Source organism: Apiospora kogelbergensis (assembly GCF_038363985.1).
Source record: "Apiospora kogelbergensis strain CBS 113332 chromosome Unknown utg000002l_segment0_segment0, whole genome shotgun sequence".
Taxonomy (NCBI): Eukaryota; Fungi; Ascomycota; class Sordariomycetes; order Amphisphaeriales; family Apiosporaceae; genus Apiospora; species Apiospora kogelbergensis.
The window spans coordinates 4,910,051-4,936,417 of record NW_027117419.1 but is presented as its reverse complement, the minus strand read 5'-3'; the positions used below and the strand labels follow the sequence as shown (position 1 = coordinate 4,936,417).

The window sequence follows — 26,367 nt, the reverse complement described above, 5'->3', positions numbered from 1 at the left end:
GTCATGGCTACTGCGGCGGTCACCGTTACCATCATGAGCATGTTCTTTCCTTTCTATGGTTCGATGTCAAGCTGTCAACCCAACGGAAGCGAAACCTTGTACGCTATCTGACTCCCAAAATGTGCGCACTCGAATAAGAGGCTATTGTACCCAAAAGCGTTGAAAGATCTCAAAGACCTACCAATCTACTATGTAGATGGACATCACCAGGAGCATGGATAGCAGGCCTGAACCCTTCGCGTTCCTGCTTTTGTCTCCCTTTCACCAGACTGTGAGTTCGTGGTTTTCATTTTTATTACTTGTGGTGAAGTTCCCTGCTAATGTTGTTCTTGTCAGGGTCTCAACCATTGGATGCAAGGGCCAAAGAGATGATGACGACTCACATCATGCGACACGCGTCGACCATGGGCGTTACTTGCGATTCTTCGGTTTTTGCAGAGCTAAGCCGAGGAGCCATGGACAACTTCTAGAGAAGTTGCCTCTAGTGGTTGGCAAGAAGACGAAAGACAGACCGAGCCCCAGACTGGATCCGACCGCCCCAATCCATGCCCCGCCTGCCTATTCCAACTCTTGGTCCTTGTCCCTGTTCTTGTCTCCCTCGTCTCCCCTGGAGCCTGGCCACAGATGGTACGCCCAAAAGCATCACTGCACTTACAGTGATTTATGGGATTGGCCACGCCATTCAAATCCATTGAATTAAATGTCAATCTCGACACACGTGATCATGATCTGACCACTGTGAATTCGGACATTCCAGTCATCGGAGCAGAACAGCTTTGGGGGCTTCTTCTCCTGCATCACCAAGCGTCGTGGTCCATCGCTATTGAATGCTCGGATCGTCATTACACATTCTCGCGTCAGACGGTTGGTAGATAATTCGACCAGAGCATCAATGGCGATGATGACACGGTTAACAATCTGGATACCTGGAAACTGTGTCATGTCAGTATCTGGCACTGGTGTCACGCTGATAGTTTAGTGTCGCAGTACCGAGAGTGAACTGTCAGATGCACATGCTTTACCAATCTATTTTTGACGTTCCCCAAGTCACTGGTGAGCATGGATTTGCGCAGGGTCTTGCTGTCGTGGGTTCCATCGCTCGTCTCCGCGCTCTTGGCCAATCTTATGTATAGGAGTCATTCTCCTGTACGTGGTGACAGCGGTCATGGCTGCCATTAGGTGCAGCAGCTTCAGTTGGAATCTAGTCATTCCAGAGATGGCTAAACTATTCAGAGACGTGAAGATCAAACTGGTTGGCCTGTCAACATATAGCTCGGAGGCCCGACGAGACTGACATCGATTGACGCTTAGCCGCCACCTGAGATTCGGTAGAACGAACAGAACCCCAGGCGTCACAATAAGTCATCAAGGCCGATCAATACTTAGACGGCGGCCAACAATTGTTTCAGAGCCAGCTTGAAGAGATGTCCGCCGATGCTCGGGCCCATCACAGTGTGTTCGCGGAATCGAAGCCAACCGTACTGGCCTCTCACCACATACGCCGTCCCGTTCCAGGGAACACGGAAGGCACCACACCAAAGGCAACCTATGCAAATTACAACTCGGACTCAAGGGCCAGATTTCAAACTTGATCTGTTACTGCTTCAACCGCCGCTGGTAGGGAGACTACTGTTGGTTTTCTTTCCTCCGCTTATTGATATGCTCAAGTTCAGCGGGCATTCCTACCTGATCCGAGATGAACCAGATGAGATGGTTCCTTCAAGCGTTGGACCCAGCAGCAGTGCCGCAGCTTAGCTCCCTAGCTCCCCAAGTGCAGAGGCTAGCGGCAGTACTGCTCCCGAAATCCGCGGGTCTTCAAGTAATCTCTTGAATGATCCCAGCTTTGGCGACGCCGATCTTCACGGACTTGGAGTGAAGGTTATTAAGTTCTATGGTTGCCGTCGCTTCACGCACGACCCGAAGTTTACTAACTTTGACCCGCATGATCAGGTTGCTTGTGTGCCACCTATGGGGGTCGCTAACTACTATGCTCATAAGGGAGAGCACGCAGTAGAGAGCAGTCAAATATGGAACAGTTGAGAGAAGCAGAGGCCGGCCCAACCAGCATGTGGCGCTTGGCAGATCGAGTGTCGGCTGGGATGACCCCAGCTCCGGCGACACTGACCTTCGCGGACTTGTGTGAAGATCATTAAGTTCCGTGGTTGATGTTGCTTCACGCATGATCCCACAAGTACCAGGCCGTCGAGTTCCTGCTAAAGTATAGCAATGGCTGGAAGAGACTACTTGTTTGGTACTGGGCTTCGTACCTGTTGGGCCGAGACGTCGTGCCCTCGTTCGACGATCTCTGGTTCCAAGTTCACTAACTTAGACCCGCGTAATAAGGGGTTGTTCAACACTGGGTTAACAGGTTGATGGGTAACTAAGGGATGCCGCCAAAGGCCCAAGCTCCAGCGGGGGATTTCCAGTGCTTAGGTCCACTGAGGGGTCAACTGAGAGTGCCTGTCGAACTGCACGTCCCCAGCAAACAACTGCCCCCTACTTCCGCCGCTGCAGTTTCTCCCCTCTCAGGGTGGCCAGCACAGCACGAGCCTGGATATTAATCAGACTTGTTTCCTGCTTTGTGGGAAAGTCTACGTTGCTAGCCAATTGCACCACGGAAGATTGGATCTCAGAATGAGTGGCTTATTTGCTGCCCTCGCTTTCCTCTTCATTTTGCTAACATAAATAGCTAGTCAGGGTAGGAGCATGCACACGTCTCTTTCTCTGGCCAGTCTTCAGTGGATGGTGTAACTACCAGGTACGGGACCAGCGGTCATGAATATGACGGGTACTCAGTGAGATGAGGACGTCACCTCGATCGATTACGAGATGGTCCGACGATAGCGGATGGCTTGGTCTCTGGGATGGTATCCTAGCACCTCGTATCGGTCCCAGAGAGGCACACATATGAGAGATCTAGTCGAAGCATGATTGTCTAGTGTGGGTCATCTGAGAAAGGAAAAAGATTCGCCATGATGGGAAAATATGAGAAAGCCTGTCGTCTGCGGAGTGACAAGGCCATGCAAGGGAGAGCCGTGGACAATGTGACCTCGGCCTTGAGCAGTATCAACAGGACCGGAGGTAACCTGCCACCAGGTTACCTGCTCACAATATGCCGAGACAAATCCAATGCAACCTAGTACTACGAAACTCGGAGCGCAGTCGGTTGTTGTCATGGAACACCTTGTAAGAAACTTACCGCACAAGTCAACGGCACGACTGCACACCCGATATCACTCTCATCGGAGTGTCGTGGGAAGATCACGCTCAAGGAGATGCGTGAGCGTAAGCCCGGATCGGATATTCAACAAATAACGTTCCTGCGACGATCTAACCTGTTCATTTCAGGAGGCTTCATACGAGGCCATAGAGGACCTGGAGCCCAATCGCAATGGCTCGAGCTTTCCGAGCTGAGAAACAACAACAACGTTGAGGAATCCCATGGCAATTTGTCCGAAGACGCAATCGCGCAATCAATCGAGCAGCCGAATCATATCCCGAATGTCAACTTCCCACAGCCGATCGAACAACATCCCAAGCTCCCGCATCCCGAGCTCCCGCGGCCGATCGACCAGCAGAACAACGCTCCAAGGTTTGAGTTGCCGCAGCTCCCGGACCTACAGCCGGACCCCTATTCCCCGTACACAATAGAACAGATCGAGCTTTAATCCTGTTGAAAAAGAGCTATCGTTCTAGTTCAAAGAACGGCCTGAATTGTAAGACAGTGATTACACCGTTTCGTCATGGAACAATCCAGAGGGTCAAATCATCCAACTCTCCGATTCGCTCGTGTCCTATCACACATGAAGGAGCTGAGCAAGTGCAGCTGAAGCTGGAATAGAAGGTGAGTGCTACTTCGCTACTTCGCAACAACAATATTGTTGGTGTTCCGATCAAATTGGAGTGCAGTAGCAGCTATCTCAAGTATGAGGGCAAGCAAAGATGTTTCGTTTATTTCCTTCTTTCTGCTGTACTACCTTTCTCATAAATCTTCAGGAACCAAAACTAACTCGACGGCAGTGTATGTGGCGAGTAGGACTTCGAGGATTGGGTCCACCTTACCAGACAGAACAACCAAAAGGATCAAAGTACCAATTTAGAGGTGATCAGTGCTATCCCTTTCGAGCGCAAACCCAAGCGATAAGACCTCATGAGACGAGCCCCTAGATACCTTGTTACGACTTTGACTTCCTCCAAATGATCGACTTGGGAGGGCTTGCGGACAAAAGTGGCCGTTGGTGATCCGTCTAGACTAGGACGGAGTTCAGCGACTACGATCTTTGCCCTTCAAAGGGCAGAGAAGGTCGTCAAGCCAGGATCCGTGGCAACCAAGCAAGGTCTCTTCATGGAAGACAAAACATTGAACACCCCCGCCGCCAGGTCTTGGATATCCTAGGCAAGGCCTTCGCCTCAGCCTCACGGAGGTCCAGTTGTTTTACTTGATCGCCACGAAGCCCTGATGCAAAGCTATGTCTGGCAGCGCAAAATTTATTGTGCGCTTTATGGCGTTACCTCACATGCAAGATTTGAACTTCAGGTGTGAGAATCACACTCTATCATCGCTTGCTTCCTTTCGTCCGATCTTTCGTCCGATGTTTTTGGAATCGTCCGATCTCTTTAGTGCAACCATCTATTTTTATTCCAACATCGCTATTGCCACTCATCCAAGCTACTTCAAGCAACACTCGTGTGGCGTAACGAGACCAGTATTCCTTGATAAAGGCAGCGGTACGACAATGGTAGAATGGAAGCAATCGACATGAGAGAGCAAGTGAGGAGATACAATTACTAGCTTCGCCATGTCTCATGCTGGCCGTTCCAGCGGGAGTCCTACTCTCGATTCAGGTTTCAACTCTCCTCCCTTGGCGACCAGCAGTTTCGGTCCTCCTAGGTGACACTGGTCTTCCACTGGAAACAATTACAATACGAACTCCGATCCTAATACCAACAGCAACAAAAACCACTACAATGCCGACGTCACCTGATCTCCCCTATTCCGGGTCACCAGAATGTCGGTCTTGATGGCTTCACTGGCGCCGACGCCCCCGCCGGAATCCAGCGCACGCAGGTGGAACTCGACGCGGAACGAGCCCGCCAGCTCGTGTGCCCCTGGTGATCAACTTCTGAGCGTTGAGGCAAGGGCCTTTGCAACTCCTCGCACAGTCGGGCCCCCCGGTATGTTCGAAGAACCGCTCATCTGTCCTTACCGTGACCGCACCAGCGCCCGCGCTACCTCCGAAGAGGGTGCAATAAGAGCCACGAGCATTGCATGTTCGCCCACTATCTTTGCGAACATGGCCAAAGGGCTCCGGCTCCGAATCCCAATCCCAAGCCTGGACAGCATTAATTGGAATCACCGGCAACATCTTGTGGCTTCACTTGACGTGTGGAGGGTCAAATGTGATGTGCTACCAAGTGCGCCCCCCTCAGTAAGACAACGACTCGGAATAGGGATGACGCCACAGAGGACTCTACCATTGGGGAGTTTAGGCACAAGACTGCCGAGGATGACCGGATGCTGAGCTTCCCTACCTAGAGAAGGATAATCGTCAAAACAACACAATGACCAAGTTTTTGCTGGGGCATTGCTGGCAGCCAAGCCTTGGACACCCTCAGCAAGCCATGCGGTCTTTTCTGGACCTGAAGAATCACGAAACTCATTACAATGGGGTAGGTCACCGATTAGCCCATGAACGATAGCATACTTACCGCCGCCAGGACTCAGTGAACTACAAATCTCCCCAATACCACTTAAAGACATCCTTGTCCAACTCTACGCCCCCTTTCGACAACATGACCTACCACGACAGCTGTGATTTTGATGTTCATATTCCCTCTGACAGATCCGAGCGGAGCATTGACTTGAATGAAGATTATATCGCCTCCCATTCAACCGTTGATGTGTTCTGGTGCAAGCAAGAGAAGAAGGAGACTAAGGATAGCAAGGTCGTCCAGTCGCGCAGTGGGTGTTTGCCTTTCTACTCAGAGTTATCTTGACAGGATTGAAACTGTGCGATATATTGCCTACCGGAGTAGCTCTGGGCACGAAGACGACACAGACGACGGACACACTGGCTATGGCGCAATCACCTATTACTAGAACACCGAGAAGGTGCACATTACATCAATCGAGACATCACCATCAGGATATATGCCCGAAATAAACGTTGAATGGTCCAATGATCCGCTGAACTGGATGATTTGGAGACTGGCCCTCGCTCGATTGTTGATCATCAAACTCGAAAGAGCCACAACATCAGCATGGAAGAGTGGGAACAGAGCAATCAGTAGAAGACCTAGGGACGAGTAGGTATAAGAGAACTCAAATCCGATTTTGAAACCTTAGAGCAAAAGTCGATCAATCCTCCTGGGCATGAGGCTAAACTGCATCCATTCGCCCGTGATATGTGAGCGTCTTTGGTGCATTATAGGTTATGAAACCGGCAGTCTCAGAGCCTTCTGTAAGTCCCCCTCACTTCATATGTCAATCTGTCATGAGTCTTGTACTATATGTTGGTCTGCTAACACTTCCGTCAGATGCCGAACCCAAGGATTGTCCTACCTGTCGCTCGAGAAAAGACATACCCAGAATTCGAACCCGCCAAGCTACAAGACTCAAGCCGAGTTCGCACCTGAATCACAATACATTTGATCGCAATGACACCATATGGCTCGGGTTCATCTTCACCAAGAGCCATGAAACTCGAGAGCACGCAACTGTCCTTAGTTGGCACTCACAATATTGACAGCCAACTCGCACAGTTCATTTAGACCAATCATCATCACGATTCAACTGAAAAAAGCCTCTTTACAATCTGTCTAACTCCCACAATTGGCAATGTCACCAGCCTGGGTTGGAATACCAAGGACCTGAAGATCACAAGTCTTCTAGATGGTCCTGGTTCTGCCATGCCGCTTGGGTTTGCCACTAAGCGCTGGCAATCATCGCACTATGTTCACACCATGTTTCCGGAATTCGACCTCGGCAAAGGCGTAGAGAGATCGCCACCTCAAGGGATGTACACGTTGTTAGTTACCCTTACCTGGGTGGTGGTGATTAATGTCGATCCAAACCTTGTGCGACACTTGATTACCGTCATAGGTAAATGCCACCACTTCCACAGGTAGGACGCTGCCTTTCCAGGCGTGAGTATCGTTTTTAACTCCCGTTGGCGTCGTGCGGCCTACCTATGGCTCACTCAAGCTCCTCAAGAGAGCCTGGGCTTTGCAAGCCTTCTAACAGTCAAACAGCAACTTACGCCCGCGACCGGGGTTTAGACCACAGGGTCACAGGGCTCTGAATATGGGCTTCGGTACAAATAGCTGTCGCTATCTTCGTCTGCATGGCGCTGCCTACCTACTGCTCATTCAAACCTTTGGGCGTCAATACAGATGGCTATTGATTTGGTAGTCGGAAAGGGGTTGCCTACTTGCACTAAGCCCCCTCCCAAGCTCTGCCGCCTTCATCACCTTCTGCCTCTGCTACATCTATTTCCTCTGGGAAAAGAATCGCCAAACCGATCTCGGCGGCTTGCTCGGCTGGCTGCTTAACTTCTTCTCGCTCGTTTGCAAGTTGAGAAGCCTCCTCTGGGACGTGACTAAGCCGGCTTTTTCTTCCAGTCCTAGTAGCGCCTAAAATCGTGTAAAGAATGTGTCGAACAAATTCTGACCGAATTCCAACCAATTCCTCCCCAGGACGAGAAGAAAACGATATGCGGAAAGGGATAGTGAAAACGGAATCGCCTGACAAGTCACCGAGAGGTAATATTCTCGTCAAAAGAAGTTAAACCCTCGCTGGATCTTCCCGGGAACAATGAAGGAGGTAGCACATTAGCCTCATTGATCGGATCTGTCTGTACAAGTTCGCTCACAGACCCCACTGTTGGTGTGTGGTGTCACATGAACCCTCAATTGTCTGGATTTGTTAATGAGTCTTGACAAAGACTCAAAGGGTGCCTGGACGAGTCCGTTATCGGGCGCTCGATTCGCACAAGCTTCTGGCCCTTGGATACCTCGAGGGGTCCAAGTGTAGCTATCACGGCGCTGCGTCTACAGGGGCCATAGCCCCTATCCACGGTGGGGCTGGCCTCTACAAGGCAGAGAATGGTCAAGATAACGTTACATTGTTGATGATATGACCTTTGTGAGCGGTTGCCATCTTTTAACCTACATTGTCGGTTCCAGAGGTTAGCTTTACTCCTATCAAAGTGCTTGTTTGTTACAGATGCTGACTTGATACATGTTAGAAGGCCTGGTGCAAGAAGCCATTATCAATCTTAAGCAAAGTGAAGCTCTCGGCGACGGGCCACAACTCTCAATCAAGGCCCCCGTCCTGTCGCCTTCCCTGCCCCTGCCACGGGTGTCATCGCAATGATTGCCATGTTGGCTACCCTGGCCATACCCTATACTACGAGTATTTTCGACCACTCCTTCCCCGCAGTTCAAGGAGACGCAGCCCGGCTTCGTGAACTCAACCGGCACGTCCATGTCTGAAGCCATTGACAACTTCTTGGTCAACTTCAGAGTACAGATGTGACTACTGTAGCCTTGGATAAGGACAGCGGTCACGCTGATCAGGGTAGCGAGGTCAACATTGTGGCTCCCTCGCTTGTAGACCGACTGGGAATTCCCCGCCGCTCATTGGGAACCATCGGCTTGAAGCAAGTCGTGCTGATTAACTCCTCCGGAAAATCAGACGCCATCACGGAATTCATTGTGGTCAATGTTCAGGTTCAGACAATTTGGAGAACACTGTGGGCATTCGTCCAACCTCCTGGCGGAAAGGACGTGACGCTGCTGCCTTCCAAAGGCCTGTTGATTCACACGGGGAGTGCTGTCACACGTCTAAGTGCGAGGGTCACATCTGAATTGAGTCGTCGTGCTTCTCTTCAGAAGAAGCACACCATTGTTCGCTGTAGACAAGGAGTAAAGCAGTACAAGAAGCAGTGTCAAACTCGATTCGATTGGAATACGATCGGCCGAGAAGCTCATGAGAAATACATTTCACGCCGCAGAGAACCCTGGATGTCCCTTGTGTTGGGATTACACGCTATCCAGTCAGGCCCTGAGACTCCCAGCAGCTCAGAAATCGCCTTTAGGAGTTTTCCCGTTCCTTTTGGGTGTCTCTATTAAATCGCACCACCTCGATGTCGTACGGATGGGGTAGCGTGAGGGCCTTCAACTGCAGGGGGAGATGTGTACTCCTTGTGGCCGAAGACTACTCTAGCGGACCAGTTGTCTGATCATCCCCTACTCTTGAGAAATTGAGGTTCGAGGCAGAGGTGGAAAGGTCAACAAGCGTCAGCTTTTTGGGTCACCTGATGGCAGTTTCCTGTTCTCTCAGAGGTATCTGGACAAGATCAGCCACGATGTTCGCGCCAACCGTACACGAGCCATGGAGAACACCTTTTCACCATTCTCTTGAGTCCATTCATAGCAATAAGGACGAAGAGGACAAGTACATGCTGCTGCCCGTGGTGCATCAAAACGGCTCATAGCGGTAGGCGCGATTTGACTATGTGCAATTCGGGCAGAGTCGAGTACGAGAATTTCCGCTTTAAGTTTCAACGATGACTACATGATGATTGGGTGCGTTCGAATGCCCACAGCGAAGGGCGCCATCTCAACAGAGAGATGCGCACGCCGGCAGCTTACTGTTCCGCCCGCCGTGGCCAGCGCAACAGCGCGCCCACCTGTCGCACATGTGGAAAATGAAGATACGGACAAGTTGAACGGGAATGGCCAAGCTCTGCCTTTTCACTCGAAGCCAAGAATGAGGTTACGAAGCATAAGGGACAACTCAACGCAAACCTGATCACGACACGGGCGGCTTCGCGAAGAGCGTATTCTTGCTCTTGGCAGGAATTGATGGGTATGGGAGCTGTGTCACTGACCAGCGGGGTGCGGGGTCCCCTTACAAGCTGCCACCCATCACAACAGCAAACACTGTCAAGGGTTTCAGCATGATTTACATCAGATCCGCCAATGCCCGTCTTGTATCCTCGGGGACAATCCAGAACACCTTCCAACGAGGAGGGATGCTCATCAAAAGACAAGGAGAAGGAAAAGATCAAGCGAAAGCAAGTTCCCCTCGCTGAAGAAAGCTCCCGCAAAGCCCCCCCGCTCCGACCTACAGCCTCAAAATCGCATCGAGCGTAATTAATGCCAAGCAGCGATTGACCACCCACGGCAGGATGAGTTTTCAGCCTGGACGGGGTGCAGGGTCACGACACTCGCCTGCTCATTCATTGAAGAAGTAAAAACAAAAGTTTTCCTTCGCGTAACAAGGCTTGAGCCATGGCTGGGACCACGAAACGATTCCTGTATGGACCCGACCGATTTGTGACCGATCCCGTCCGGACCCGAACAATCCCGATGTTGGGACATATGCCCAATATTGAACCTGGACGAAGGTCCCAAATCTTGATGGGTGGGGCTTTTGTGTTCGTTCTTTGAACAGTGAGCACCCGCTCCTTCGTTCAAGGAAAAGCCACCGAAGTCCCAAAAGCAAGGTACCAGTTCAAGGTCCCGCGTCGAGCGAACACCACCAGAATAATGCGCATTGCCGACGGCCTATCCCGGTTGATGGAATCGACATGTCAGCTCTCCGATAGAGAAGATTCGGAGAAGCTCCCATTTATTCTGGAGAACATGAAGCAGGAGGCGGAAGCTCCAGTTATGCATAACAATCAGTCACCAACTCCGGCGACCGGTGTGCTGAGAAGAGAGGCACAGGGATACTTGATTACCATCAAACTCGGAGCACTCCGGTTGATGACGGCCTTGATGGCACGAATCCGTTCGGCAAACCCGGATATTGGAATCAAATACGCCTTTGGGCTCGCTGAGGACAACGCGCCTGGATGGGCTATCGCGTAGTCACAGGTGTAGACGATTCGGGAGAGCAGCTGACGAAGCTGCATGATTCAGCATCAAAGCGAGTGGTTTCCCAACTGGGGCAAGGTAACTGCCGATACTGCCCTGCCATCCAACAAGAACCATGAAGTATGTGTCAAGCTGCCGGGTAACATGACAAAGGGGACTGTATTTGGCGGCGATGCTGCAGCCAGCTCAACCTTTGCGGGCGAACATTTCAAGTCGAGATAGAGCCACGTGGCGGACCAGCCTCAAGCACTGCCACCACAGCGGTTCATTGATGGCCAGCCAGCCAGAGGTCGAGAAGGTTCTCATGAATCAGCTCGAAGCCGACGATGGATTTGCCTCGTCCCATGATCTGATTCTGTCAGGAGACGATGTTTCACGATGATACTGCCGTGCTCGACACTGTCTTAAATGACCAACCTGTTTGAGGTATTATGCTCTTTGGCATTACGTACCGGTGGTTAATCATGCATATCCGCCACGTTTGATTGATTGGTCGTCATAGAGCATGCACTGCCGTGATTCTGGCGTGAGCTGAAGGCAGCAGAAAGACCGAGCTCGAGCGGCATAGAGCGCAGGCCAAGCAAGCAAGATAAGAGCCATTGATGAGGGCTCGTGACATGAGCGGAGGCTGCAGGTCTGACCTCCCCTTTGGGTTAACTGAATATCCGTTCCGGGATGAGAAAGATACAGCGGTCTTGCATTCCCCTCGGTCAAGGGGGCAAAAGACAGATAGCCAATATAGGACATGAGTATGATGTTGAATTTGGCCATGGCATAGGTACTTGTGACATGTAACATTGGAAGTTTTAGGCAGCAATGTTCAGTTGAGTTCTAAGTTGATGGTAAGATCTTTATGAATTGATGCAATAGAGCTGGGGGTATTTGGTTGAAATGAGCAAGTGATAGAATGATGGTGTATCATGCAATGAAAGCCGATGGTACTCTCGCGACGCATCGCAGCCAGACCGTGAAACCTCCGTTATCGCATATGCGTTCGGGCCAGATATAACGCCGCAGCAACGTCCTGGCATCCTCCCAAGACGCGATCTCGAGGCGGGTGATCAGGGATGTCAATATGTGATGGTACGCCAACTCGGCGGGACTGACACCACCCCGCGTCGCGACCGCCATCATGCCAAGGAGGCAGGCCCAGAACAGGAAGGCGTCTTCTTTGCCCACCACGCAGGCAGGGTCGACGACGCGCGCGATGAGTTCGTGCGCCGCGGTGCGGCTGGGTTCGAGTATGGGCATCGGGTACGTCGAGCCGAAGGTCACGACGAGCATGGCGAGGCGGCAGATCTCGTTGGCGGGGACGTCGCGCGGGGAGGCTCAGCAGGCGGTGGAGCAGGAGGTTGCGGTACGAGACGATGGCGCCCAGGGTAGCGTCCGGCTTACTGACGAACCGGTCGAAAAGGCTGCAGGTCAGCTTCGTGTCCAGCAGCGCCTCCTTTAATTCGTTGGGGGCGGCAACGCCGAACTCATCGATCTCGAGGTCGGGCGGACGCGACTCGGTGAGCTTGTGGCGGATGGCGTCACGGTATAGCCGGGGCAGTTCGAAGCTGGGTCTCGAGAGTGTTCGACTGACGTGCAGCAAGTCCATCATGAGTACGAACTCCCGGTTGCTTGGGGTTGCGAACGAGTCGATGCCGCCGCGGCCGATCAGGAGTCGCTTGTAGAGGTCGTACTGCTTGGTCTCGTAGGTTAGGCAACCGTGGACTTCCAAAGCGCCGAGCTTGACGATGAGGCCCGTCTCGAATAGCCTCAGGTTCTCGGGAGCCGACGGGTCGTAGGCGGTTTCGGCACTGATGGTCATCATTGTCGTGAGCACCGTGTCCGAGAAGCGCTTTTGGGCCACTTCTTCCCGTATCCAGGGTATGATGCGCGATTGCGTCTCGCACAGGAGCTGTACGTTTTCATGTTGGTGCTGTGTGCGGGCCATGAGGACCTTGGCCAGTCGCGCCAGTGTCGAATCCATAATTAGGGGATCCTGGAGGCAGCTTTGGAGCAAGGCCTTTCCACCACCTGGTAAAATGGATGGCCATACGGTTGTATAGGCTTGACAAAGACATGAGTTGGTGCTGTGTTGCAATGGAGTCGTTTATCAGGTATCATACCTGTGTAAAACATTTTCCGGCAAATAGCCGACTCTAGTGAGGGCGAGAGACCTCGAAGCTGGTCAACGCTTCGAGGGATTTCAAAGGCGCCATTCTTCTCTGAAGCAGCTGGTGCAATTGATGTTGGTGCCTTGTTTGTCAATGTCACTGTCTTCGCTCCAGTGGGCTCATCGAGTTTATCTGAGCCTTTTCGCTTCCCTAAAAATAAATGTATAAGAAAGTGCTATCTGGGGATAAGATGTGAAATAGGAAGTGGGTTTGAATTGCGGATGGGTGGATGGATTTGCTTACTCTTGGCTCTCTGGTTGAGCCTGTTCTGCACCCTCCTGCGCAGTTTCGCATCGTCGCATGCCGACCAGTCTTCGGTGTCATCATTAGCAAGCACGAGGTTCTTGTAAGGGGAGGCGCGATCGATTTCTCTCATGGGAGAGCTCAGGTCACTTGGGACCATCAAAACGAGGCGCAGAGTAGCCATGGTGTTGTTGGGTGGTTTTCATCATCCAGCAGTCAGCAGTGACGGTAGGAGAGCTACCTGACTGGGTGTTGGGCGAGGTGTAGTAAAAGTACCAAGTGCCCAGAGGAGGGAGGAGTTTAGTGTCGCGGCTAGCATCGATGCGATCGTTGGACTCGTTATCAATCGCCAACGGCGTGTACATCATAGACTATGTCCCACTGGTGGTCGCTATTGATTCGATCCAGTATGCAAGTTAAGTAATCCGTAGGAATGGATTGCCTGATGGTGCGAAACCGATTAATGCCTCGTACTTCGGAGTTTGGCCAAAGGGATTGGTCAAACATGTACTGCAGGTTTGGAGGAAGGATTCAGGGGGATGGAAACGACCCCCCACTGCCGTTCGTCTGAAGTGGTGTGTGCCTTCCTCAGCCAATCCTACCTGCAAACTGCATGCAGTCCTGAGGCGTGAAGGCTTATTAGGCGCCTGAGCGCTAGTTTAGGCCCTTTTGGCCCTAGACTTGAACTTGGGGTCCCTTGTTTTTGTCAGGGGCAGCGTAATTGAGTACCTAATCGAGGCAGTGGCATCGGGGTACTGAACAAGGCACTGACTGATAAGCCACCATGCAACATGGTAATAGTCGAACGTGGCGATCCTTCTAATCCTTCTGCTGTGCCTTTGAAGATTCACTTACCTAAGGTTGCACGATGTTCGTTTGCTAACTAATTCAATCGAATGCCAAGCAATTAGACCTGAAGAAACGCAGCGCCCAGATGCAGTGCCCAGTAGTCCAGCAGGTGCGGATAACACTGCCGCCCCTCGCTAATTGGCAATCTATGCCAACATGACTGCAACATGAAGGGATGGTCGTGGCTGCCAAAACCGTCTGCTGCGCAAGTAATGTTCAATCCTGCAGGATGCAATCCTGACTCGTTTGGCACTTGGAGATGTCAAGCGACCGAAATATAGTGTCCAATGTATCTGGCGCTGCCAATCAGCAAATTTAGTCCAAGGTACAAATCTGACATCATCTGACTCCGGGCTAGGACAGACAGCAGGCGGCCGGCCAGCTATTCTACCTGACCAATCTACACTGAGCAGCAGGCACTACTACTATGTAATCGCTTACCAACCAGACCATTGACATTTCCCTTTGTCACTTGAATCCAATCCTGGTTTGGCAATGAAGATGACTACTCCCAAAGTCTACTGAAGAACTTCGTTGAACTTTTGATTGATTCAATGCTCCATGTTCAATGACAGTCTGTCTTCGTGATCGCCCCCACGCCAAACACCCCGCAGGCTTTCAGTGCTTCCCCACGTTGCCCAACAACACAACCAACCCACTTGCCGCGAGGGTAAGGTCACCCCGAGTCAGAACCCGTGCCGGTCCGTCCCTCTGGACTTAGATCCCGGTGCCAGAGTTACGACAAAAAGGGAGCTCACGGCGACGATCAATTGGTCAATTCTCTGCGCCATCCGGCCTGTTTCTTAGCAGGCGGCGCCATTCTCCGTTTCTCCATATTCAATACGATGGAGGCTTCTACGTACTGTCTGGATATCGCTGACATTTGCCAGGGTGCGAACGGGAAAACTCTTCTCACATCCATATCGCGGCCCTCCGGTTAGGACATAATGACCGAGCGTCCCATATGACATCTCGAGACCAACATTGGAAATTACAATTCCAACCCCAAATGACTCTATGCCATTTGCCTACAGGTGGAATTGTGGCTCACTAGTTCTTTAAAGTTTGGCAACTCCCTGGTGCGGCGGTTTACATTTTCCTTGGCTCCAAGCTCTCTGCTTCTCGGGTCGCCCGCCTTTCGCCGCAAAGCTTGGCGTTGACCCCCCAACGACGAGCGCTACGATGTGTCCATACTCGGGCAAACGCATCACCCGTTGCTTTACCCACGATTGCCATGGAAAATTGAGGTGGATTGGACGCTATTCTGCATTGGAGGGCACATATGTCGATACACTGCCCCTTTCTTTCGGAATCTCTGAGCGTACGAGGGAAGAACAGATACGTACAGCCAGATCAAATCAATATCCACCGGTGCAATTCTTGCTCGATCACCTATACTTTTGAGTTTCAACTTCCAACTATTCATAGAATTACTGCTCATGAGTCATTCGATTCAGATATGCATCATGACATGCGGGTCCACCATACGTTGAGTAACGCATGGAATTCCCAAGCACTTGGGTTTCGTTCGACGCCGCATATCCGTCAACCGTCGTCGCCCTACAAGCATCTCATCTTTCGAACGAATGTCAGGGAACGCACCATTGCGAACTGTTCAGGTATCCTGGGCATGTTAATATGGTTTTCCGACGAGCCACTCAACTTCTTTGCCCAGCTGAAGCAAAGCAGATAGTTGGCAGATGATATACCCTCACCCTTGGCTGGCCCGAATCATGAATACCAACACCCCCTTCGCTCTTTGGGGTTGCCAACCGGCTGACACTCCTCGCCGTCTTGAGTTCACCTGCAAACCAGAATTAACCCAAACTATAATCAAAGTTTCAACTACGGCTTCCTTGGACTGCTTCTCTCGGGTTGGTATAGAACAGCTGCTTTTCCATCAAGTTTCATTTCCGTTGAATTTCCTCTTTCTTTTCGAACATCACTCAAAGATCGATTACAAAATTTCCTCCTGGGCTCATCAAGACATTTCCATATATCTTCGAAATATCGTCACCGTCTTCATCTATTTCATTCACCAACTCCAAGCTCTTTCTTTATAGCTCCAGCTATATCATTTGCCAGAGTCTCACTTTCTCTACTTTTTCATCGCTTTCACAGCTTTACAAGATGGCTTCTCAAACCTACAACCACAGGGCCGATTGGCGGAGCTCTTGCTCCTCGGCCAGCTATCAACAGACAAGACGAACCAGACAATCTCAAGTTCACTGGGAATCCGGCCACCTTGCATTTCTCACATCTCATGAGAAATGGAACGAGGAAGACCATTACAACCTCATCGATTCGAAGGAATTGCATCCCAAGGCCACCAACCACCCCTGTGTCATCCTCAAGCGATTCCAGGATTCGGACCACTGCCTGATCACTCCCGTCTCGGCATTCAGCGCAAGCGAGGAGACCAGCTTTCTACCGCCATGGAAACAGCGGTGCCACCGCTTCAAGAAAGCCGAGGATTTCCGGTCTTTCCGGGGCTCGGAAAGCAGCAGCTCGGACTCGGACTCGGACAGTAGCACTGACGAGACCTGTCAGCTATTGGAGCTCCGGAATGGCCGAACCATGCCCAAGCCCAAGGCATCATGGATCTACATCCAGCACATCTACGTCGTGCCTGTGCATCTTCTCATCCCCTTCCACAAGCCTGGCCATAGAGGATCGGAACCAAGGCAGCCACGTCAGCTCACAGAAGCTAGCTTGGCTATCCTGCTTGCACATATTCGAAGGGATTGCTCTGTATTCGAGCAACGGATGAACAAACTCAACCACTTCAGGTTGGAACGCCAATACGCATCTCCGGGTTGCAACATGCATGATCAGCCACAACACTGCTCTTCTGCTTATTCTACTTCCTCTGCCTCGCAACTCCACCGCCCCAAGGTCAATCAAGTTCAGCCCATCAGCAAGCCAGCCACGAACGTCAATCTCAATGCTACGAAGATTACTTGGGCAAAGGTGACGGCTTCTTCTTCTTCGATGCCAGCACAAGGTGCCTGGAGGAAACGACCATCTGCTCCTGCCAATCCTGTTACACATAAGAACACGCCCCTTTCATACGCACAAGCTATCTCCAGTCAACAACCCAAAGCCCAACAACCACCACTGGATGTCGACCGCAGGGGTGGAAGACCGTTGCTCGAGCCTAACCAGCTCAATGTCGACATTCACATCAAAACTCTTGATGACTAATCGCCTGCTTTTCTGCAGGCCTGTACTTCTTCACATTGGCACTTCTACACAACTATTTAGCCCACTCATCTGGCTCTTTGTTCAATTTGGCTTCTACAAAGCGTACAACCTCATGGCATATGGCATTTCTTGGCACACTGGCATTACTCCTCGGAATATACACTCAACTTCTTTACTTGTACTGCAGAGCTCTTGGGGATCTTCAGCCGGCGTTGCTATCTCGGAAGATACCCTATTTTATGACGCACATGGCGCAGGTGTTGGATTTTCGGACATTTTAGTTGAAGGATCTGGAATTTTATTTTGCCAGGGGCAATCGAGGGAAAGATGAATCCCTAATTATTTTCTGCGGATGATCAGCATCATGTGCTTCAAATCATCGGTTCAGCGATCAAGCTTCAATAAGCGTTGCTATTTTGGATGATATCCTTCTTTTTGGATATGATGTATACGACAGATTTTGGTACGTTCTGGGCAGAGAACTTAGGGTTTATATATAGCCATGGTAATGCAAGGGAAATGAGAATTCCGAGTTTGCTTGGAGGATTATCGTCATACATTATTTGGTTCAGGGATCGGCGAATCTCAGGCCTTTCATTTCAGAATTACTCATTTATACATCAATGACAATTCAAATGAACAAACTCATATTCATGGTGCATGCTTCAGCTCTACTCTCATTATTGTAGAGTGTGACAGTATTCGTGGTTTGGCAATTGTTCAATGGTTCAACTTCTACTGCATTGACCCCAATTAAACCCAGTCATAATAGCAAAACCCTTGACTATCCAACGTTATACTGGATAGATGGTGTGAGAAAGGGAGGCCGATAGCTATATGGTTGAATGATAAGACCGTCAGACATGATAGACCTACGTTTCGTGATACACCACAGTCAGAATGTGTAGACCCTAGTTCACGCAACTCGAAGAATACGGGGAGGTTGTATAGTGTTCTCTTTCGTATTCGACTAACACCCAGATAACCAGCTATTGCAATAGAACCCCGAGAGAAACGACAATCATGTAACATGACAACACAAAACTCAGATAGCTAACCTGCTCGACGATACAGAACCCTCCTTAAGCCCCAGTAGCATTGTCAGGGGAAAGATCAATGTCATCATAGAAGGTGCCATCATCCGCCATAGCGTACTGATAGTCGTCGCTGCTGGCCATGTTGGTCGAAATCTTCGGTCATGAGCAATGTGGTCAACTCGCTTGTCAAACTGGGCGCCAACCTCGGCGAGGTCTTTGGCCTGTTGCTGCTTCTTGTCGGCCTCGGATTTGGTGGACTTGCGTCCCTTCTTCGACTTGTTCTTAGTCTTGCTCGAAAGCTTGGATGACCCATGGTGCCCGTTGTGCCCGCTCCTACTTTGGCGGTACTTGGAGGAGGATGCGTCCTGGCACGAGTTGGAGCCGTAGACGGCGTCGTTGGAGTTGACGGAAGGCCTGTAGATAGTCAACATCGGCTCTGCCACTCATTCCACGAGATCGTACATTGTAATAGCAGATATTCAAGATTTGATTACAAAGATAGATATTGGGCGTATGGCAATACTGTGTTCTGAGGAAACTTAATGATAGCATGGTCGCTATGTGACCGAGAATGGGGTTGGCAGCGGCTCATTTTATATCTACACACGTGCAACAAGTATTAGTTGTTACACAGCTGTGTCTAGCTCACACCCCGAATATTATTCGGGCTCTTCAGGCAGACGCGACCTCCTCCTGACCGAAATTCATACATCGTCAGTTTCTCGATGCATTGCCAGCTGCGAAAGATCAGCGCTGGTGGTTGGGTACACTAGAGACCATTATAGGATATTTCGTACGATGATTGGGCAGAGTTCTGAAGCGACTAAAATTGAGGGTGTGATGGGTCGAGTTGGTGCTCAACAGCCGGCTCCATATTAATGTGGTCAGCCCAATAGGAGAGAATATTCAACGTTAACCCCAACCGCGGGTAATTCAACTGTGAACCGACAAGGCTTCTACACGAGCATGTGTAGCAACCACGGGATGGTGCCTACCCCCTTAGTCGGGGCGATAGTTCTAAGCTGAGGGTGGAAGTGGCGGTATGTGTGGCTGAGCAGCTGAGGTGCGCAACTGCATCCAGCACATCTGCATCCAGAACCTGAATAGCAGCAACAGCCCGTATTGTTCCGCGTCAGCTTTACACCGAGGATTTCGACTTCAGAAGCCAACCAGCCTCCAGTGAGTCTTCCGCAAGAAGCTTCTCGGCCGTCTCTTCCTCATGCGACCTCTTCACGTTGCTCTGCCTTGGCTACCAGCTCAGCCTTATTTGCACTTACAAATCTCCACGCGTTACTGTAAAGCCACATCCATATTGCATGAAATTGGAGATCGGTCCAGAGTGCCGTTCAAAGATAACCTCTGCTTGATTTTGGTGAAGATGCATTCTTAGTCATTGAGTAGATATTGTTGCCATACATGCATTTGGGGCTTCTGCATTGGGCCGTTACGGGCGGTGTACCTTAGATAACTATTACTCGAATTGCATTTGTTGTCAATTGGATAGATTCCTGAAAATAACCACTGACCACCGGCCAAAATCGATTGGCCAGATTCGAAACGCCTCATGCAGTAGAATCTCCTAGTCCATGGTATCGGCATCGCCAACCAAAATGCTGTGGCATGCCACTTTTAGACATGATTGGTCAGATATTGGACGTCATTCGCAGACGCATCCGCGATCCAACTGCAACTCATATAGGCTAGATATTAGCCCAAAGTGCTGCAGGCTCTTCTTCAGCCGACATGTCCGTTTTGGTCAGTGTGCCATTGGCCAGAATCTAGGCATTCAAAGCAGGCTGTGAGGCTACCTCCCGGAAATTCGAAGGAGGTTGAGTCCTTTCCCCGGTGCTTATGGGCAGGAACAAATGGTTATATAGCTTGAGCTCCCACCCAGCGTGAGACTGCAACATGCCTTCCCAAATCACTGCACTCTCATCACCTACCCCTGCCATCTTCTTCGTCATTGCGCCTCCGCAGCTGCCCAGCGAGACGATTGTTCATTATGACATCCTCATTGCCGATCCGGTGCGCCAACGATCCTAAAGACTTTAGCCTATGGGATGCATACAAAGATACATTTCAACAACTGTTCCTGACTGAGAGATTAAGTCTGGCTGATGTAAAGGCCAGAATGGAGGCTGATTTTGGATTTCCTGTGACGAAGTAAGTTATCCTACTGTTGTCATAAAAGTTGCAAATTCTGACCTTACATTAGTGTCAAGACCTATGAAGTGGTTCTTCGAGAACACTTTAAGTTTCGTAAAAACCTCGAGGCTGGGCAATGGCTTCTCGTCGGCCGAGAACTCGAAAGAATGAAGCAGCAAGGACGCGAATGCATCGTGTATTTGTCCGGACAGCCAGTGGACCCGAGACTTGTGTCAAAGAACATCCGAAGGGAGCACAGAGATGCCGATCGTCGGAGACTTAAACGAAGTGAGTTGCAACCTATACCCAATCAGAGGGTGGGCACTTGCTCAGTACCTAAGGCTAGTAAATAGGCGGTTTATACTGATTTCGATAGTAGACAAATGTCAGGAACTCCCCAGCTACATTAGCATTGCTCCGATGGCTACCGACGAATTCATTTCTACTCAGACAGTGCCTCTAGTCTCCACTGGCGACACAGAGGCTTACCCATCCTCGGCATTACCCCCGGAATCCTTATCGAGCTACGGGACTACTCTGAACGACACCCTCCTGGAGCAAATCATTTCCAATCCCATGATTCGAGTGTACCAGGAGCTTTGTGAGAATGTGCCCTCCAAAGAGCTTGTGCGATTTCTCTGTAACCTCTGTGAGTCTTCGGCGATATCAGTATTATACTATTGCGTACTGATTGTACTAAAGGGCAATGTGGCACGCTATCCCCAGACGAAATGTTCCGACTCGCCGGTGTTTTGCATGATCTGGTCTATGTGATCAGTAACTATATGCTGCTATGGAGTAAGCAGCGACCGCACATCAATGACCAGACACTCCCGCGACCTCGGATGTTCGGCGTCAATGATTCCATTGCTATACTCGAGACCGCCTGTATTACGCTTGTAAATGGCCATGATATTGATCGATGCAAGGGCCCGATTGAGCAATGGATCGGTGAGATTGCCGACCTTACACTACTACAGCGCTTTTTCTCATTGCCAAAGCCAGCTGTAGCGGCTATCTGGGATAACATATTTCGTGACTCGATCTACCGATGGAATAACGCTATGAAGATTCTGATGGAAGTGGCTCTGAAGATTGACCGCGGGGCCTGGCTACGTGGTAATTCCGAAAGGAATCTTTATCACGCCCTTCTCAGAGGAGACAAGCATACCGTACGGCTTCTGATGGCGTCATGGCAGACAAGCATTGGGCATAGGACACCACCAAAACTGTCGCGGTTCAGATGGCCCAGCGCCGATGTACCCATTCCTACCTGTCAAGGCCTCCTCGCCTGCATGGACCTGATGTTGCGAGAATCTGCTCACCACAACGTTTTATCTCAAGACCTGAATAACGCTCTGGGCTTTTTGGTCTCTACGTATCATGTGTCCAATACCGACGTATTACAGTGGATTTTGCAAGTAGGAACGAAATTATATCCTACAATATCTCACTGGATTCCCGCATGCGCCAATACGTTGCCCCCAGATTGGGCTTTGCTCTGCGGGAAGTCGTCATTTCATAAAGATGATCTAAACCGGTTCTTTTGGAACACTGGAAATGGCTTATATCCTTCATGCAGTGTACTTATGAAGACATTGGTGCCCGTTTGTGGCTGTGTTGCGTCTGCAAAGACAGGCGTGGAAGCTTTGGAGCACTTTTTGTACTCCTTGGACTACTATACACCACAGGAGAAATGCCAAATACAACAGTTGGCTCTATTGGGAGTCGTGGGACAAGGCGACATCAGGACGACACAAATTTTCTTGGACTTTGGCGTGGATCCCGAGGTGGGACTTTTGCCACGGGTAAAATGGAGTGCTCAGATTGCAACTGATCACAGATCTCAGCAGAATAGGGACGGAGAGATGATCTGCTACTTGGATCCGGTAAGTCGAGCAGCTGCTAAAGGCGACTTGCAAATGCTTGACTTCCTTCTACACTACGGTGTTTATGTACGTCGACATATAATCGACGCACTGGTGGCTGCATGGCTTGCTTGGAGCCCACCTTACCGAGTGGTTAGCCCACCAATACTCGACAACGAGGAACATGCCGCCACGGTAGCCTACCTTTTGGGGGCTGATATGGGGGTATATGGGACGAGGTATCAGCGTTGAAGGTCATACCGTGTCAAAATCTTATCTTGGCCCATTGTCAGCGGCAGATCGATTTACAAGGGGTTCCATCAGCAGAGACATGCACTATGCTGCACACGTTATTCCCGCACGGTACACTTAGGAAAGTCATACAGTATGGGTTTAGCCTTAACGCAGTTAAGTCCCTGGTTGCTAATGGCGAGAAAGTACATTCAGAGAAGGACGATGAAGGAAACTCCCTACTGGTCGACGCACTCCTTGCACAATCCAGGGACAGGTACCAGGTGGTACATTTCTTACTCCAGTGCGGGTCGGATGTTTGTGCAATGAGTGGTCTGAACATGAGCGTCCTGGAGGCCACTCTTTGGAATACGACCCTACAGTCCTCGGACTGTCTACAAGTACGATTGAGGATGCTCCATTATACCGCCTGCCCGGCGACGGGGCGAACAGATGACGACAAGGATCGCGAAGTCACTTTAGACCTGGTCAACGACTTTCTCGAGCTGGGCACGCCAATTAACAGCGATTCAGCGAGCCTGAGGACACGCACGAAGCCCTTGCTCGTCCTCCTGGTCGAGTGTGACGCAGATCTATCTGTAATTAAGCGAATCGTCGCCGCTGGGGCTGATATTAATGAACGGAGCGGTACTTGCACCGCTTCGCCATTAGCCGCTGCCGTGGAAACAGAACAACTGGAAATTGCGGAGTGGCTTATTGAACAAGGCGCAGACACTAATATCACCTGGGATACTATATACGGCTATCGTACCTCTATACTGGCCATGGCTTGCCGGGTGCTGTTTTCAGAGCCACCTTTTATCCGACTTCTCATTGAGAAAGGGGCGGGTGTCGACCCCCCCATCTGAAGAAATGTCCTTCTCACCTGTGAGATATGCGATTGAATGCAACACAATGGACGTTCTCGTCATTCTCCTCGCACATGGGCTCAATATCAACCAAGGAAGGGTTTCTTATGGGCTAAATTATGGATATGTTGTTGATACCGCCGCAGCCTTTGGACGACTAGACATCCTGAAGTTTTTGATTGAGATCGGAGGTGAGAGTATGCACCCGGGGATGAGCGGGTTTGACCTTGCGTTTCTGGAAGCCTACAAATCTTGCCATTCCGGCACCTTGATGTTTTTGGAGCAGCACACCGGATTTTCCACTACTGCAGTGGTTGCGTCCCTAAAGGCTAAGCGAAAGGAGCTTCGTTGGGTTGATGATTTACTGGGGCCTGATGGCGAGTGACTGGTTGTATAACTTGGCTATTAGCACGATCAGCGTTGGCTATTATATATCACTGTTCAGAAGACCATGGTGTATAAACCACCGTTGTTAAACCGAGATGGTATTCCGACATAGTTTGACACTCGGTGGGCCACCGTGGAATAAAGACTGACAACGGATCCGCTAAGAGGAACTTGAAGTGTATTCTCACCGATTGCCAAAGATCTCTTCCTTCAAGCGCAGAAACCACCAACATATTGTGGAAACGGTGAATTAATAGCATGCAATGTACGATATTCAATATTGAGGATGTTCGGTTAATGAGGGTAGCTCCACGAGCAAAGATACCATCGGCCTATCTTGAAGTCATCTGGTAAGTATGACTTGATGTAAGAGACGAAACACCGCTCTGCCTGGGCTTTAAGAAACCCGAATTTGAAAGGCGAAATGGCAGGCGGTTTCTGGCATTCAAGGGCATAGCATGGAGCTCGTCTACGATGAATCCACAAGTCTTCTGAATATAAATAGGCGTTATTACTTCCCACGTCTACCTAAACACTTTTATTACCTATAGTCAAATAGCTGCAAAGATCCTGCTACCAACTGGCTATCTTAGTGCCACGAGACCGCAAATGGCCCAGGTCACGTGAGTACATATTCCTGCTTTCCCCCAAGTTCCTCATGTTATGTATGACGTCTGAAAATCATTCCCTCTGTGCCGATTCGGACGTGCCGACCCGGAGAGCGGTGCGTGGGGACAGGGCAGTCGTCGGATAGCGCGCGACGATCCTTCTCAGGAGGGTAGTTGGATCCCGGGCGGTTCAAGCGGAAAGAGCTCCGTCAGGAGCCACGTGCCACGCGAAGCGAAAGATGATCTTCGTGGCGGTTCCCATCTTGGCTGTGGTCTAGATGGTTCTGCGTGATGCTGAAGACGGCAGAACGCATTGTGTCGCCCGACTTTGCTTCCCCCGCCCGCCCTCCTCGCTTCTGGTATCCGCTCCCGAGATGATTGCCGTTTGCGGGTTCTATTTCGGTGTAGTGACCATTAATCATACTCTGCGCGCATAATGACGTTCTGGTGTCGCCCTGTGGCTGAAGGCCTGCCAATGATCTGGCGCTTCTTGGACCCGCGGGGATGGTCGAGCAGCATCCACGGGGCCTTCCCCGCCCACTGAGCGTTGGTGGCCACGTTACACGGGCACTCACTCGCAGGACGCTTGCCAAAATAACGGTCGTCGATTGACATCACCAAATCCAGGGCGTCATGGTCGTTGCTTTCTCATCTTATCGCTGAACTAGGCCGTAAGCAGCGTGTTGCTATTGCCACGGTGATATATGATATATATCTTCAGACGGCAGTGCAGACATGACTGGGATCGACGACAGGAATGCAAATGACTGGCAGATCATCTGCAAGCAACCGGTATCAGGTTATCAGGTAGTCAGGTGGTTCATGACATTGCTATCATGCGCGCCGGCGTCGGCTTCAGTGATAGTGGCCATTGTATATAAGAGCACTCCAATAGCTTGATGGGCAATCACGTCTGGGACCAGAGAATACCTCCTGTCAGTTTTCAATCAGACCCCCTATCACATCAAAGATCAAGTCTCGTAACACCCATAATGCACAGAGTGTCAGCCCCTGCGACTCCCTACAGCAACCTATCCTCAATCCAAATACCCTTGTAGGGCATTGACGAGATCATGGACGAGATTCCCCAGGTGAGTAGCAACCATCTTGATTACGGGGGCTGCCCAACCATCGCTGACCAAGAGGGCCAGGCCACACAGGATTCCCAGGTATCTGCACTAGAAGAGTCTGACGATTCCACTGACACAACCATGCCTCAAGTCATCCCGAGACAATTGAATGGAACCCATCGAATCAACGGAGATACCGCTGTCCCTCGACAAGGGCCTCCCGTGAACACGCCGGCCACTATTCTCAACGCGCTAATCGATGTGCCTCACGAAAGTGACGCGGCCAATGTCCCGCCTGAATACGTGGCTCGGACCCCCATGGTTGCCGAACCTGACATGCAACAGTTCGTGACGAGCGCGCCTTTATTGCGAGACATGACAGCACCACACCCACCCCCTGTCGTGCTGAGCCGGCAGGAGTGGATGAGCCGTCGCAATTCGAGAGTGGCTCTCAGCAACTGGCCGCATGGCATCATGAGCACGACCGGTGGTCAAAACCAACAAGACCGTACGACCCTCTCCAGCTGGCACGACGCGCAGCCGAGCGACGAGCCGTACTTGATCATTGGGGAAATTGACCATCTAGGGCCGTCACCGGTATTCAACCACTCCGCCACGAACGGGAGTCCTGGGAGTGACATCGGCGCTGTCGCCGGGTCCAGTCCGCGCAGTCCGGAACAGGCTGACTGACATTCGCTCGCAACATGTTGGGTATGACGAAAGACAAGAAGAGAAGCAAGTCGAAACGGCGTTCAAAAAGTACGCGACGGATCCAGGGTAGGTAGAACATGTTTGAAAAGGCAAAAAGAG

General features: G+C 50.8%; 13 protein-coding genes across 13 annotated transcripts; 8 read left to right on the top strand and 5 right to left on the bottom strand.

Moving 5' to 3' along the window:
* Positions 1-696: 696 nt before the first annotated feature.
* PG998_004542 (uncharacterized protein) lies at positions 697-1,167 on the bottom strand (the record flags this gene model as incomplete). The annotated part of the gene is made up of 2 exons (XM_066871360.1): positions 697-967; positions 1,052-1,167. 2 exons carry the CDS (start codon positions 1,165-1,167, stop codon positions 697-699), a joined length of 387 nt encoding a protein of 128 aa, XP_066735110.1.
* Positions 1,168-2,972: 1,805 nt separating this feature from the next.
* On the top strand, positions 2,973-3,668 carry PG998_004541 (uncharacterized protein; the record flags this gene model as incomplete). Its single annotated transcript, XM_066871359.1, has 2 exons — positions 2,973-3,081; positions 3,208-3,668. The coding sequence occupies 2 exons, from the start codon at positions 2,973-2,975 to the stop codon at positions 3,666-3,668; spliced, it is 570 nt and encodes a 189-aa protein (XP_066735109.1).
* A 1,295-nt stretch (positions 3,669-4,963) lies between these two features.
* Positions 4,964-5,366, bottom strand: PG998_004540 (uncharacterized protein; the record flags this gene model as incomplete). The annotated part of the gene is made up of 2 exons (XM_066871358.1): positions 4,964-5,109; positions 5,162-5,366. 2 exons carry the CDS (start codon positions 5,364-5,366, stop codon positions 4,964-4,966), a joined length of 351 nt encoding a protein of 116 aa, XP_066735108.1.
* Positions 5,367-5,562: 196 nt separating this feature from the next.
* Positions 5,563-5,997, top strand: PG998_004539 (uncharacterized protein; the record flags this gene model as incomplete). Its single annotated transcript, XM_066871357.1, has 2 exons — positions 5,563-5,670; positions 5,719-5,997. 2 exons carry the CDS (start codon positions 5,563-5,565, stop codon positions 5,995-5,997), a joined length of 387 nt encoding a protein of 128 aa, XP_066735107.1.
* A 2,373-nt stretch (positions 5,998-8,370) lies between these two features.
* Positions 8,371-9,132, top strand: PG998_004538 (uncharacterized protein; the record flags this gene model as incomplete). The annotated part of the gene is made up of 2 exons (XM_066871356.1): positions 8,371-8,413; positions 8,546-9,132. The coding sequence occupies 2 exons, from the start codon at positions 8,371-8,373 to the stop codon at positions 9,130-9,132; spliced, it is 630 nt and encodes a 209-aa protein (XP_066735106.1).
* Positions 9,133-10,554: 1,422 nt separating this feature from the next.
* PG998_004537 (uncharacterized protein) lies at positions 10,555-11,106 on the top strand (the record flags this gene model as incomplete). Its single annotated transcript, XM_066871355.1, has 2 exons — positions 10,555-10,877; positions 10,938-11,106. The coding sequence occupies 2 exons, from the start codon at positions 10,555-10,557 to the stop codon at positions 11,104-11,106; spliced, it is 492 nt and encodes a 163-aa protein (XP_066735105.1).
* A 696-nt stretch (positions 11,107-11,802) lies between these two features.
* PG998_004536 (uncharacterized protein) lies at positions 11,803-12,859 on the bottom strand (the record flags this gene model as incomplete). The annotated part of the gene is made up of 2 exons (XM_066871354.1): positions 11,803-12,212; positions 12,280-12,859. The coding sequence occupies 2 exons, from the start codon at positions 12,857-12,859 to the stop codon at positions 11,803-11,805; spliced, it is 990 nt and encodes a 329-aa protein (XP_066735104.1).
* A 337-nt stretch (positions 12,860-13,196) lies between these two features.
* PG998_004535 (uncharacterized protein) lies at positions 13,197-13,473 on the bottom strand (the record flags this gene model as incomplete). Its single annotated transcript, XM_066871353.1, has 2 exons — positions 13,197-13,225; positions 13,290-13,473. 2 exons carry the CDS (start codon positions 13,471-13,473, stop codon positions 13,197-13,199), a joined length of 213 nt encoding a protein of 70 aa, XP_066735103.1.
* Positions 13,474-16,268: 2,795 nt separating this feature from the next.
* PG998_004534 (uncharacterized protein) lies at positions 16,269-16,849 on the top strand (the record flags this gene model as incomplete). The annotated part of the gene is made up of 2 exons (XM_066871352.1): positions 16,269-16,769; positions 16,808-16,849. The coding sequence occupies 2 exons, from the start codon at positions 16,269-16,271 to the stop codon at positions 16,847-16,849; spliced, it is 543 nt and encodes a 180-aa protein (XP_066735102.1).
* Positions 16,850-18,424: 1,575 nt separating this feature from the next.
* PG998_004533 (uncharacterized protein) lies at positions 18,425-18,810 on the bottom strand (the record flags this gene model as incomplete). Its single annotated transcript, XM_066871351.1, has 2 exons — positions 18,425-18,532; positions 18,583-18,810. 2 exons carry the CDS (start codon positions 18,808-18,810, stop codon positions 18,425-18,427), a joined length of 336 nt encoding a protein of 111 aa, XP_066735101.1.
* Positions 18,811-20,287: 1,477 nt separating this feature from the next.
* On the top strand, positions 20,288-23,492 carry PG998_004532 (uncharacterized protein; the record flags this gene model as incomplete). Its single annotated transcript, XM_066871350.1, has 7 exons — positions 20,288-20,404; positions 20,505-20,542; positions 20,595-20,812; positions 20,904-21,173; positions 21,227-21,902; positions 22,107-22,617; positions 22,779-23,492. The coding sequence occupies 7 exons, from the start codon at positions 20,288-20,290 to the stop codon at positions 23,490-23,492; spliced, it is 2,544 nt and encodes an 847-aa protein (XP_066735100.1).
* Positions 23,493-23,538: 46 nt separating this feature from the next.
* Positions 23,539-23,877, top strand: PG998_004531 (uncharacterized protein; the record flags this gene model as incomplete). The annotated part of the gene is made up of 1 exon (XM_066871349.1): positions 23,539-23,877. One exon carries the CDS (start codon positions 23,539-23,541, stop codon positions 23,875-23,877), a length of 339 nt encoding a protein of 112 aa, XP_066735099.1.
* A 1,683-nt stretch (positions 23,878-25,560) lies between these two features.
* Positions 25,561-26,247, top strand: PG998_004530 (uncharacterized protein; the record flags this gene model as incomplete). Its single annotated transcript, XM_066871348.1, has 1 exon — positions 25,561-26,247. One exon carries the CDS (start codon positions 25,561-25,563, stop codon positions 26,245-26,247), a length of 687 nt encoding a protein of 228 aa, XP_066735098.1.
* Between the last annotated feature and the right edge of the window lie 120 nt (positions 26,248-26,367).